At 47.3% G+C, this 14083-nt stretch overlaps 1 protein-coding gene across 6 annotated transcripts in view; it reads right to left on the bottom strand.

The window, feature by feature from the left end:
• The window catches only part of PER3 (period circadian regulator 3), a 58688-nt gene extending 46309 nt beyond the window's left edge, over positions 1 to 12379 (bottom strand). For 2 of the 6 annotated variants that reach the window (XM_041770754.1, XM_041770755.1), the window contains exons 1-6: positions 11582 to 12250; positions 10993 to 11138; positions 9838 to 9953; positions 8433 to 8634; positions 3751 to 3799; positions 75 to 217 (exon numbers count right to left, since the gene is read on the bottom strand). In XM_041770754.1, coding sequence (XP_041626688.1) covers positions 75 to 217; positions 3751 to 3799; positions 8433 to 8634; positions 9838 to 9953; positions 10993 to 11138; positions 11582 to 11745 — 820 coding nt within the window. In that variant the 5' untranslated portion in view covers positions 11746 to 12250. The other 4 variants (XM_041770753.1, XM_041770758.1, XM_041770756.1 and 1 more) reach the window with 4 other exon arrangements.
• Positions 12380 to 14083: the final 1704 nt, after the last annotated feature.

The following is a 14083-nucleotide window of genomic DNA, read 5'->3' as shown; positions in this document are numbered from 1 at the left end:
GCAGGCTTTCACATGTTTCTCCCTAAGGTACTGTCAGGTTACATGTGACCTAAAAGCAGACGCTCCTGAGTTACCTTCATAACCAGAATGAATCTTCTCCACCAGGGTGAGACAGCAGGGCTCAGGTTCTGGCTGCGCAGCTCTGTGTACGTGTATCAAATAGGGGATAATCCTGAATGGGTAGTAATGCTTCTCTTGCTCTGCATCTTTGCCTCCCCTGAAAAGCAGGGAAATGATGGGTCAGTGAGCCCACGTGAAACTAGGTCAGGAGAAATGCCTTCTTGGTGATTTCCGAGACAGATGTAGCCAAATTGAAAATGTTCAAATGTGTTTATATTAAAAAGAAATGTTAGTGTATATTTTCAATACCCAAGCGTAATTATACTCATTGATTATTCAATGGAAGAGAGGTTTTACGGAGAACCAGTTTACTGAGTTGAAGATAGAACCAGCTGTCCTACAACTTTTCTTTTGACTTCGAAACCATAACTTCCCAGTCTTACCTCCTGCGTCTAAATTAAGTACCCTGTGACAGAAATAGGGTTCCCTGTGATCATACTCCCCAAAGCCAGCTCTCCACCAGCCCTACCTACCCTCCCTCAAGGGACTGACCGCACCTCACAGCTTCAGACACAACCCGGATGGGCACAGGGCCCCAGGTGTGGTGAAGCTCGCCTTGCGTGCCTGCTGAGCAGAAAGGCAGAGCTGGAACCTGCTCGCCAAGCCCTAGCCCCAGCTATGGGGCCTCTCCCAGGCTTCTACCCATTTTAACAGCCCCAGCTGCCCAGAGGGCACTTCTCCTTGGATACACCATGGTCCCCTTTGTGTCAGCATGCCCACAACTGAATTCATGCTCCCCCGTTTCTACCAGTCACATCTCGCCTCTCCCACCACTGCTTAAAGTGATGCCAGGTGGTCCTCAGCTGCCTGGAAGCTCCGTATCCACGTCCACATCTGCGTCCACATGCACTCGTGCTCCCACCGCCGCCTGGCTTCCTCGCCTCTCCACAGACTCTGGGGCCTCCACCTGCACCTCCAGTCTCCACCACAACCCTGCTTCCACAGCTGAGGGCCTGAATCTGACCCCGACCCTGACCCTGACCCATCAGCTATACTGTCTCCCAGGCTCATCCTGTCCCGTATGTGCTGAAGACCCAGTACTTGCTGCTGCCCCACCTTCTCCCTAAACTCCATACCTATGCACCACAAGTTCGATTTCCAACACCGTAAGGCAGTCCAACTGGTCTAAAACCAGGCACTGTGCCTTCCCTCCACACTCCAGGAAGCAGCTCTCTCAGTGTCCTCTGCTCCAGTAAAGGTCAACTGGAGCCAGAGACCCTCATGTCACCCCTGACTAATCCTGTTTCACACCTGAAACCAGTCCATTAATGAATCCCAAGAGCTCTGCCATATACAAATATCCAGAATTCCCAAGATATTCCCATGTCCTCCTGCTACCACCTCCTGGTGTGACAGGTGTGACAGCCTCTCTCTCCCAGACCTTCCCCGTCTTCTCATCCTTGCACAGTGTCCAATGTGGTCCTTTTATGTCAGTTCTCATATTTCTAAAAAATAAGGCTGCTCTGTTTTTGTCCACTGAGCAGTCCCAGAGGCCAGGATAAGCCCAGCAACACCTCCCCACTACCATCCAGAGCCAGTCACCATACAGTTAAGGCCGTGTTTCCCCACAAAGAATGGGGGATCCTCGGAGAAATGACTGGCTCATGTCTGGGGTAGGAAGTGTCCAGGTTGAGCCTGGGTTACTGTCTGAAGCAAAGGAAGCTGTCACCGACTACAGGAGTACCCTTTCATGGCACTGGAGCTAACCGAAGCGGCTCCGGCTGGTCACAGACGGGACAGTTTGAGCATCATGAAGATTAACAAGAACCTTCTCTTTTAGCTCACGTTCTGAAATGCTTATGGGGGAAATGCTCCACAGTCTGAGATCTGCTGCAGAATAACAGGCAGGGGCTGAGGAGCAGGCAGTGGCAGAGATGACACGAGACTGGTCACGGGCTCAAGTTATTAAAGCTGGATGGTAAGTACATACCAGGTCACTGTACCATCTCCTCTACTTCCACATTTTGCAAATTCCAAAAGTAAAGTTTTCAAATAAATTATTAACCCGAACAAAACATTTCCTTCAGATATCAAAGCTCCCCATGTTCTGGTCCCTGTTTCTTCGTTTCCTTCCATCCTCTGCTCCAGCCACATTAGCTTCCTTGTTACTCCCCCACAGGCCAAGCATCCTCTCCCCTGGGGCCTTTGCACTTGCCTGGAACACTCTTCCCTCAGATAGAGGTATGGCTCGCTCCCTCACCTCCTTCAGGCTCAGGCTGCAATCAGGCTTCTTATCAGAAAACATTCCTTAACCACCCTGAATATACTAGTAATCTCTCCCTTGCCCAGAATTCCCTAACTCTCCTTCACTGTTCCACACAGAACTTTCTGTCAGCTCACATATACATAGGTACCTGTTTATTATCAGCAGTTTCCCCCCCACACACACAGAATGTAAGGCCCATGAGGCAAGAACTTTACACCTGTAATCCTGCCTGGCTCAGAGAAGACACACAAATATATTTACTAGCAAAACAAACACAAACAGCGCTTAGTAGGTGGCAAGCACTGTTCTAAGATCTTTGTAACAACTCCTCTGTGAAGGACTGAATGAACACGAACACAGCCCTCCCTCCTGCCCTGGACCCCTCTCCCCAGAGTTCCCTCCCTGAGCACTGGAATGTTGTTAGCTCAAGAACCCCTAACCCCACGGAGTGCTGACTGATTCATTACAAGGAGTTTTGTCTTTAGTTTTCCACATCTGGAGCAGTTAATAACTTTAGTACTCATGCTGGCAATCGTGATGTCACTGAACCACATTTTCTTATTGCAAAAGTAACGTGAACGCATCACAATAAATTCAGGAGAGAGGGATCCCTGGGTGGCGCAGTGGTTTAGCGCCTGCCTTTGGCCCAGGGCGCGATCCTGGAGACCCGGGATCGAATCCCACGTCGGGCTCCCGGTGCATGGAGCCTGCTTCTCCCTCTGCCTGTGTCTCTGCCTCTCTCTCTATCTCTCTGTGACTATCATAAATAAATACAAAAAAAAATTTAAAAAAAAATTCAGGAGAGAAAAAAAATCACTAATAAATCCTACCAGAAATCAACTATTATTACAATTTTGGTCTGTTTTCTCCCAGTTCACTACATCTTGACCTTTTAAATCCTTCTCTGAAACACATCTATCTAAATTTCTTTACAGTTATTAAAATTTTTTTAAAGTTAGGGGCGCCTGGCTGGCTCAGTTGGAGCATGTGACTCTTGATCTCTGGGTCACCAGTTCACATTTGGCACAGAGCTTGCTTTAAAAAAAAAGTAAAAAAATAAAGCAAAATTTCAAAAATTAAATGTGACCAAAGGGCAAAAAGCAAACAAAGCTTCCCTAAACAGTAGGCATTTGAAAGTGTACTTCACATCATCCAGAGGTTCTTTTAGAGAGAGAGAGAGAGAGAGCACAAAAGACTGAGAGAGTGCCAGCGCTGCCAGGCTAAGAATGATCTTTCTTTCTCCTGACTGCATTATTATCTAGTCATTTTGTGAGTGAAATCTGCATTTCTTCCCCTCAATCCAAATACAAATTGCTTGTGGCAAGAACCCAGCACTAGATGAATACAAAAGAATCTATAAAGGGCCAAATAAAATCAGAGTATAGCCCACCCATTCCTGGTCCCCCATAAGCCCCCAAACTTACCGGATCCTGCAGAAAAAGGATTTCACCGGAGCGAATTCATACTGAGATGCTGCGGGAAACAGAGACAAGTGTTAATCACCCACTCCCAGAGCCACAGGGCAGAGCGGCCCCTCCTCAGCAAGACAAACTCCAACTCTCCCCATGGAAGCAAGAAATGAAATTATTCTTTCAAAGGAGATACTCTTGATCTCCAAACAGGGCTCCTGCTCTCACTTTGAGATCTAGTCACAACCAGTGCTTTCCAGGGGGCTTTCATACTGTCGCAGTGACCCTCAGGGAGATAATGTGGATGTGTGGGAAAAGGACCTCATCGTCCTGTTCATACTGCCCGTGTTCCTCCTTCCAATGTCAAGGCTATAATCTGGGGATACATTTACTTAGGTCGTAATATGCTATTTCACCATGATGGTCTGGATGGGCCTCAAAAACTGCTGATTTGGACAACTTACAGTGTTTAGGTATATGATACATATATGTCTTTCACTTTTTTCTTTCCTTGGACAAAGTCCCCAAAGTTGGGGTCCAGGGTTAAACAATACGATCTTAGGATTCTCCCTATATAGCACCACACTGATCTACAGAAGATCATACCATTTGCACAGGGTCTCTAAGGACATTTTCTCACAACCCTCAGGCCAATAGTTCCATCAGTTTTAATGATTTCTGCATTAATTTTATGGATTTGTGAGGTGGTAATTCAGAACTCTTTCAATTTGCCTTGATCAAGGGGCTGAACCTTCTCCCAAGTGTTTGTTGACTACCTCTCCTCTGCTAGAGCTCCTTGAATTGATATTTTGGGCATTTGCTCACTGGGGTGAAAAATCCTCAGTTACAGGAACCAAGGAAATGCTTAAAAATAAGGAGATGTTTTTAAAACATGCACTGATGGAGCATAAACAATGAGAGCTCTGAAGAACCAAGATGCTGCATGTGATCCTGCTCTTTGCACTTCTGGGGAGAGGATCACAGGAGGGGTCAGAGAATGGGCTTTTGAATGATCAGGGAAACTGTACGTGATTAAAAAAGAAAAGAAGTCAAACCACAAAATACTCTAGTTTCAAAGACAACGACCTCACTATCAGAATTCAGAAAACTAGGAAAATCACAGAAAAGTCCTGAAATTCTGAACCTGGAAGACCATTCATAGAGCTTGTGTGTGAGAAAGCAGGGAGGGTGCTGCTGACAAAGGAGGCTCTCCAAACTCCCTGCACTGCTCAGCAGCCCTCACAGGGATGCCACCTCAGGAAAGGCTCAGGTGAGTGCAGAGGAGTTATGGCAAGACAAGGACATTTCGAAAATATTCATTTTTTGAGATGGTTTTTAGGAACAGGAACCGGTCTGTGGTGTGGCTTTCAAAAGCCTGCCTTAAGAGTGCCTGGGTGGCTCAGTGGTTGAGTGTCTGCCTTTAGGTCAGGCTGTGATCCCAGGGTCCTGGGATCAAGTCCTGCATTGGGCTCCCTACAGGGACCCTCTTCTCCCTCTGCCTGTGTCTCTGCCTCTCTCTCTGTGACTCTCATGAATAAGTAAAATCTCCCAAAATAAAATAAAATAAAAGCCTGCCTTAGTTTGACCACATGTCTCCCATCTGAAGGCAACAATCTCCCAGGGATAGCTGTGGTCACCAGGGGCCATGGCTTGGGGTGAGGGTCCTGGACGCTGCCCATAGGGTGAAACCTGCCATCACCTCACGACTGGCAGTGTGACCTGGGGTGAGTTCCCTTAGCCCTGGGCCTCTGTGATGGCAGGGCCCGAGCTTGGAAGGCCATACCTGACCATAGGCTCCAGCCACTGCCCTGCGCCTATGCGTGAGCAGTCCTGAGGTGGGATGCAGGGCTGTTCTGGGGCCTGACCATGACTTGGATTTCCCTTTGACTGGCCGGCCAAGCCTCCTCCTCCTGCCCCATCCCCCTTGTTCCCACTCCTTCCACGGGTGTCAGACACGTCTAGTGGGCCGAGGGCACCACTCCCCTCCTCCCCCCAGCCAGTCTCTCAAATGGCTAACCCTCTCTTGGCATTGGCTATGCAACAGACCTACTGACGCAGTCACCTCATCCGTCAACTGGGGATGACGACAGTATCCATGCCTCATAAAGGTTTTTGTGAAAATTAGTCAACCCACTGAAACCTGGAAAAAAGTCCCTGCCACATGGTAACCATTCAATAGATGGGAGCAATGAAGATGACCCCTAATGTTGCATAATGTGCCAAATACCTCAAGTGCTTTCCCCGCCATCAGCCTGCTTGCTTCTCACAGCAGCCCTGTGTTAGCAGGCTGGAAGGAGAACTATTACTATTTCATGACGAGAAGCTAAGTGGCCTCCATCATTCATGAAGGGACAAAGCTCAATTTAAAACTCGGATCTTCGTTATACAGTTTTATTCATATGGTGAACATAAAAAACAGTGATAGGGATTATAGAGGAAGGAGAAAAAATGAGTGGGAAATATCAGAGAGGGTAATCGAACATCAGAGACTCCTAACTGGGAAACGAACAAGGGGTAGTGGAAGGGGAGGTGGGCAGGGGGATGGGGTGACTGGGTGATGGGCACTGAAGGGAGCACTTGACGGGATGAGCACTGGCTGTTACACTAGATGTTGGCAAATTGAAATCCAATAAAAAAATATACATCAATCAATCAATCAATCTCGGATCTTCAGATTCCTTGCTTAAAATTCTTCACACAGGAAATACTGCAACCCTACCGGAAGGTAGACTTGGGAAAACTATGTGTAGAGTACACCAGGCACCTGAATTCAACTGCATTCTCTGGGGGTCGTGTAGGACGCAGTACCAGATTGTGGGATCTCAAACAGTAGATGCTAGCCCTTATCATTTCCACACCTCAGCTGTAGCAGGTGAATCCTTGTTTTCAGAAGTGCATTCTAAAGAAACAGCGGTCAGATCTTTCTGTGAGGTCGGTACAACAAACCAAAGTTGAAACGTGCTCTGAATGCCAGGCCAAAGGCTGACCCCCTGCCGAGCTTATAGCTTCCTATGTTCCCCTAATGTTCTATGAGCTCAAAGGAAGGGGCAGGAGGAGGCAACATGGGCTCAGCCCAGAAATGGCGCAAGAAAGAGCTGGAATTGCTGAGATGTGTGAGGCGAAGCCCAGGGTGAGCAGTCACGAGAGGCATCTCCTCTTTAAGGAAGATGTCAATATTGAGGTCCAAAAGACAGCAATTTCAGGGTATATTATATGTTTACATGGAGAGGAAACAGCATGGCAATAACTAATTTACAAAGATAACACAGCTAAAAAGAGCAGAGACCATGGAGGCATCGCTGGAGGGATGGTGGCTGGAAGGGCAAGAGGGTAGGCAGACAACCTCGTGGTGTGTCTGCCCCGCTCACATCTCTATCTCAGCACCAGGAACAGCTCCGGGCCCACAGTGCTTGCTGAATAAACATTTATGGAGTGGATGAACGATCGATCAATAAAAGGAGAGAAACAAAGATGGACACTTAAAGGCTGAAAATATGTGTTAAAGAAAGAAGAAGTGAAATAAAATCAATGTTTTTGAGTGAGGGGAACAGGAAAGAGCTAGAAGCAAGGAAAACAGGTGTGTGTTCTGAAGTGTACACAACCTGTGCATAAGAGATGGGGCAAAGGTCTGCCACTGAAAAAAGCTGCATCTGAGACTGTGCCCACTGGACCAAGTCCTGCCTTAGAAAGTCAGAATAGGCAGAGGGCCCTAGACTTGCAAGATGAGAAGGTTCTGGAGGTGTGTTTCACATCCATGCCAATGTACCTACCACTATTGAACTGTACACTTAAAAATGGTTAGGATGGTACATTTTGCTAATGGGATTTTTTTTACCATAATAAATCAAATTTAAATTTTAAAAAAAATCAGAAAAAAGGGCTTGGAATTGGAAGAAAAAGGTTCATTTACACTCAATTCTTTTTTTTTTTTTACACTCAATTCTTTAAGATACACTTCACAAAGAATATGAAATAAGAAATATAGAATGACTTTAAAAGAAATAATGAATAATTTAAAAAAATTATACAGGACTGAATGTCACAAAGGAAACTAGGACTAGGCATTCCTCAGTTCATGAAATTAAGCATTTCAGAAAAAAACAAAGTAACAAGATTCATGAACTTTTAGGGAGAAGAGAAACTAGAAGGGGAAATAACCATGAGAAGTTTATCTCCAAATAAAAGCAAAGAAATAATGAAGTCAATGTAAGAGAGAAAACATTTAATTTTATTAACTTAGAGAAAACAGAGTCTTTATAACAACTAACTTGCTATATGGTGTGCAGCTTGCCAAATCATATTTTTAAAAAACCATATTTATGATAACAGAACTTCTGAAATTAACTTGACTATATGAAAGCATATTAGCTGGAACTTTGTTATTAGAAGCACTTAAAATGCTATTTCTATCACAATCTTCTTATTTATTTACTTATCTTTATTTTTTTAAGCTTTATTTATTTTTAGCAATCTCTATACTCAACGTGGGTCTCAAACTCAGGACCCCAAGGTCGAGAGTTGCACGTTCCACCGACTGAGCCAGCCAGATATCCCACATTCTGACTTTTAAATAAGGAAATAAGAAAAACCATATAGCTTACAGGTTCAAAATTATTTGTTAATTCTGGTACTATTTCTGAAATAATGAAGCTGATCTTTAAGAAGCAAGGTAAACATCTGAGCCTCGGTCCCATTACCTCTTTGGGTCCAATTGTTCCAGAGGGGAAGCTGAGTGTGGGCAGTGTGCGCGCAGAACACTCTCACATCTTGAGGAGCAAGCAGTTCCATAAAGTGAGAGGACTCCAAGAAATCTTTCTTACAATTCAGGATCGAAGTAGCCTGTTCAGAAACGTGCACTAACCTTCCAGACAGAAATGAAAAAACTGCCACAAAGGTATCCTATGAAAAACATTTAAAATAATGAAAAGATTGAGATACTTACAAACAATATTCCCTGAAACGGAATTTCTTCTAGACTCCCAATGTGATCAACACACACAAACGCATATCCTGCAAAGGCAGCATAATTCTCCAACATATCCCTTAATAATCATCATAAAACCTGTGTTTTATCTTCTGAAGGACTGATTTCTATACCAAACAATATACCAGCTCTTCCTGCATCGACTAAATGTGCATATGACGTACCCACTTTTGATTCATTCTCTTTTGCAAACTGAGGGGAATGTCTTGTCTTCACCAATGCCTGATTCTAAGCTTCAAGACCACACTCAAAATTCTCTTCCTTCAAAACACTGTCTTTGACCAACCTCACTACATAAGAATCATTTCTCATGTCTGTCCCATCAGACATCAATAACATTTACAGTTGGCCACGGCTTGTGGCTGCTAGCATTGGCATGTCTTCCTCTCTAGCTTTATTCTGAAGATCTTAAAAAGGGAAAATATCTTCTTAAACTTTTCCTTCTTATATTCCGCCATATTCAGTAGAGTCCCATAAACACACAAGTCAGTAAAACAAGTATCTACTGTGATACCAGGGACAGCTCCTGTTCCAATATTACAAGATCTTGAAGTTACAATCTTGTTGACGTCTAAACATAAAACTAAGGGATCTCCATCACATTAGTAAGGCATGAGGCTGAATTATTTTGTCCACATGAAGAGATTCAAAAAATGATACGCTAAATGTCTCTTCCAAAATGTTACAGAAAAATGACAGCATCTCAACTCACCTGTTCTATAAAATCCAGTTGTTACAACTTGAAGTAGTAGGTATTGGAACTAAGAATGATATAAATACAAATTAACAATTCGGAGATTAGAATAAAAATGGGGGCAATTACTCTGCATTTTATGTTTTCCTCTTAATTCAAGAGAACTCAAGGATGCTCAGAAGGCAGGGGCGGCACGGAAGGGAAGCCCAGTAGACCACCCCTCACGTGCTGCCTCTTGGGTTGAGATCTGTGCTCTGGCAAGGGCAGGAGAAACTATCTATACAATGCCTCTTGGGCAGTGTGCTTCTATTCTTTGCCTGTGGTTACTAAAACTCTGAGGTTACTAGGCTTAAAAATCTACGTCTTGATAAGGTTGTTAAGAAATATCACCCAGGTTGAGACTGCAAAATTTGTGAATTCTTACTGTGTTTTTGGAAGTGTACCCTGAAGCAAGAGTGGCCAGCTCCTCAAGACTGTACACGGTCGCATCTGTTTGAAGTGTTCCACTCTGACTGAGAATCTGGAAAAACTCACTGCTTGCTAAGAAACACAGGAAAATAAACAGATAGTCCAGTGACAGCAATATCTTTAGGAAATCATTTTTACCATCATCAAAGTTGGGTTATTTTTTAGGATGAGGACACGTTGGCGTGTGTGCCTCAAAACCAGATCATCTTCTTTCACCTATAACACGAATAACTGTACAAATGTAAGCTTTTGAATTTTAGCATTTCCTGATGTTCTGCATTGCCAGGAGCAAGATCCACATAAGGTACTGAAACCCAAAATTCCAAACACGCACAGGTGACGTGTTTATGGCAGAAACATTACTTTCGTATCCAAGAACTGTGTGTCATACATGAAGTCAGAGAGATTTGTTTTAAAGAAAATGTAGGGATCCCTGGGTGGCGCAGCGGTTTGGCGCCTGCCTTTGGCCCAGGGCGCGATCCTGGAGACCCGGGATCGAGTCCCACATCGGGCTCCCGGTGCATGGAGCCTGCTTCTCCCTCTGCCTGTGTCTCTGCCTCTCTCTCTCTCTGTGACTATCAAAAATAAAAAAAAATAAAAAAAAAAATTTAAAGAAAATGTATACTTTATTAAATCCCTGGAAAAGAAAACTCAGAGATAAAAAGGAAAAGAAGTTTGCAATTGTTCATTTTTAATTTGGCAAATTCCTGATATATCATGAATGCACTCTAATTGTATGTGGATAACGGCAAGGTGAGCTGTATTTAACCAAATGTATTTTTTCCCCAATATCCTTAGAAGATAACGATCGTGTAAAAGTGACTCTTTAAAATGTGCTAAACCCTACTCTCCTGCAACAAATCATCAAAATCTAGCACAGTCACTAAGCAGCAGTTCCTAAATATTATACAAATAAGGTCCTCCTGATGTTCCTAATTTGTAAAACTAAGACATAGTTTCTGTGTAGATTTGCTCATCTCACATCAAGCACCATAAAAAGCTCAAAACATTTCAGGGACTAGAAGCACACTGACAACTCTTCCAGCTTGGCCAATGTTTATGAGCAAAATGATGTACTTGCATGACTGTAATTTCTCCCCAGCTCATTTACCTTGTACACTGTGTACACAGTGAAGGGCATAGTTGAGAGCATCTAGGGTACTTGGCTTACTGTGTCTGCCTGATGGAAAGTATTTTTTCATTTCTTGGACAACCATTACAAGTTCTTCAGAAACTCTGTTTCGATCTTGCTGTTCACTGTAAGATAAAAAGAAAAAAAAAAAGCTTGTCAATTCACACTTTCAATTTTAGGAGCAACCAACATCTACTGTATGAACAGCGTATGATGTGCCAAGCAACTTTCTAGATGCTTCCCATGAATCAACTCATTTAGTTCACAGGTTTATTTTCCCCTTTGGACAGGTGGTGGGATCTCAGCCAAAGAAACTGGTCAACATCAAACATTTTCCATCCATTCTCATTCCCACTTCAGCCCCCCGCTCAACTAAATCCTTCACCACTCTTTCTGTGCTTCTGGTATTCTTTTTTGATAATCCTTCAGTTTCCCAGGGCGTTACGTCCCAAGTTGTCTGAGCATCCCCCTGAACTTTCTCCTAGGCTTATCAACGAAGGGATAAAACGATTTAAGCCCTCCTTTCCCTGTACTGATCATCCAAGAACAAACAGATCAGGGGGGTCACCTGTTGGTGCTCTCCACCTGTGGGCTCTGCAGTTGGGATTTCTCGCTCCACACCTCCTCCTGTCCTTTCCCCAGGGCCTCAGAGCAACAGGCCTGTGGTTCCGGAGGCTCGGACCCCCTGGAGTCCAGAGATTTGGACACTCCCAGGTCTTCGCGGGGGTCCATCTTTTTTGCACGGCTGCTCTCGGTCTGTTGCCCGCTTCTTTTTCACTTTGCAATCAGCGACAGAAATGTCTCGTTTTGGTCCATGCCATTGCCTTAGGGAAGGTGATCTGTCATCAGGAGCCAGCAGACACTGATCCCTGGTCACCTGGAGGAAGCGTCCTCTGCAGGATCTCCATGCAGTCTTGGGTGGCTCCGCTCGCAGGGGCAGCCTGGGGCGGGGGAGGAGGCCGAGGGACAGATGTCCAGTCACACGGCTCCTGTGGGGCTGGAGCCGGGCTGTGACAGCGCCCCCGCCCCGACCCCGCCGGCCGCACGGCCAGACCCTCCCATCCAGCAGCCTGCCCCCGGGGCTCCGCATGGGTGCCCGCGCCCAAACACTGGACCCGGGCACGGGGAACTTCCAGCGCCAAGTTCCGGGGCCCCGGGTTCCCGCCCGGCGCCACCCGGCCGCCGGCCCCAGTACGGAGGGCGGGCTCGGGGAGACCGCTCCCGGCCCCGGTAGAGCACTCACCCTCCACCGCCACCGAGCCACCGCCGCAGCGCGCCCCGCCCCGCCCGGCCCGCCGGAGCAGTCCCGAGGCCCGCCGCGTGCTGGGGGGAGCCGGCGCCGCGCCCCCCGCGCGCCACGTGACGCGGCCCCGCCCTCAGCCACGCGATTGGCTGCCGCGGCCGGCTCTGCGCGCCCCTATTGGCCAGGGGGCGGGGCCCGCGCCGGGGGGGGCGGGGCGCCCGGGTTACGTAAGCGGAGGCGGGTGGGCGGGGAGATGGCCCCCGGGCCCGTTACATAACGCCGGGGGTCCGGCGGGGCGGCGTTCGGCCAATCCCGGCCGGCTGGCGCGTAGCGGAGGGCTGGGCGGCCGGGAGGGGCCTGGAGCTGGGGCCGGGCCAGCCGAGCGCTCCGCCCCCTCCCGGCGCCGGGAAAGGGAGGGGCGGAAGCCGGCTGCGGGGCGGGGATAGGGCGTTCGAGCCGCCAATCACGAGGGGGCGGGACCCGGGCGGGGTTGGCCCGCCTCCAGGTGAGGGGCGGAGGGAGCCGGGCGGCTGGGAGCGCAGGTGGCTGGGGCCGCCGGCTCGCGGATGGGGGGCGCACCTGGGGCGCGGGTCGGGCGGCTCCCGGGCAGAGGGAAGCAGCACGTCCGAGCTCCCTGTCTGCGCCTTCTCGTTCCCTTGTTTGCGTCTTGCTCATCCTTCCTGCTCGGGCGCCCGCTGGTGCTTGAGGCTCCGAGATGCTTGAGGCTCCGAGATGCTTGAGGCTCCGAGGGCCCGGGCAGTAAGCAGCCCCACGGAGATCAAAGCCGAGTCCGGAAACGGAATACTGACGACGGACTCTATACACATTTTCCTGGGCTTTCCTGAAGTTACAGGTTGATTTGGCAACTGGGGGAAGACAAGTGTATGTAAAAGACACGGTTTCAGAGAAGGAAGGTGTAGCGAAGTCCTTTTAAAAATAGCAGTCTGAAGGTTTTCTAGATTGTATGTGGGCTCATCCGAAGTGCAGAACTCCGCCCCTTTCCAGTGCCTGGAACATGAAAAATCTTCAGTGTTTGTCGGATGAATGAAAGGAATTGTATAGAAAGGGAAGGGAGGGGGGAGTGACGTGCGGCAATTGTTCATATCGTGTATTGGATCAACCACTGATACCAGAGCTGCCTCTCAAGCTTTGTTTTGTCAAACTGCGTTCATTCAACAGATAGTCATTGAGTGGATGATCTAGGCCGAGGGGATTGTGGTCCCTGAGACGGAGTGGTGGCAAAAGTCCCTGCCATTCAAGGAGTCAACCTTTTATGAAGATGTAAAACACAAGCGAGTGCACAGAGGTCAGAAGTGGAAAGTGCTGCGTGGAACGTGAAACAGTATTAAGTGTGGCTGGACAGGGATGGAGGGTGAAGCAGGTGGCAGATACATCAACCTGGTGATGGAGGAAGCCTCTCTGAGAAGACGAATTGAAACCTGAGTGTGTGGGGGGAGGGAGATGGGGGCAGGACACCTGCAGTGCCGCTGATAAAGCAGGTGTGTTGTTAAGGAAGAGAATGGCGGTCTACTTTGGTTGGAGAGTTCCCAGAGCGAGGAGGAATGGTGTGAGGGGAGGTCAGGAAGTTAGGAAGTGCTGGATTATAATTAGGGAATGCAATTTTGATTTTTTTTTTCTAATGGTAGTGGAAAGAGAATTTAAAGTAAGAGTGATCTGTATCAGCCAGACTTCTACACAGGAAGCTGTTAGTTACACGAAGAGGGCTGAGGATCCTTTGGACTAGGCTGGTGCCAGGAAGGATGGTGAGAGGAGGCTGGAGGTGGGATGCTTCTGGAGCACAGACCCTTGCTGATGAGTTGAATGTAT

This window comes from Vulpes lagopus, chromosome 10 (assembly GCF_018345385.1).
Source record: "Vulpes lagopus strain Blue_001 chromosome 10, ASM1834538v1, whole genome shotgun sequence".
In the NCBI taxonomy this organism is placed as follows: domain Eukaryota; kingdom Metazoa; phylum Chordata; class Mammalia; order Carnivora; family Canidae; genus Vulpes; species Vulpes lagopus.
The sequence above is the reverse complement of the archived record's forward strand: the minus strand, read 5'-3'. Positions and strand labels throughout refer to the sequence as shown.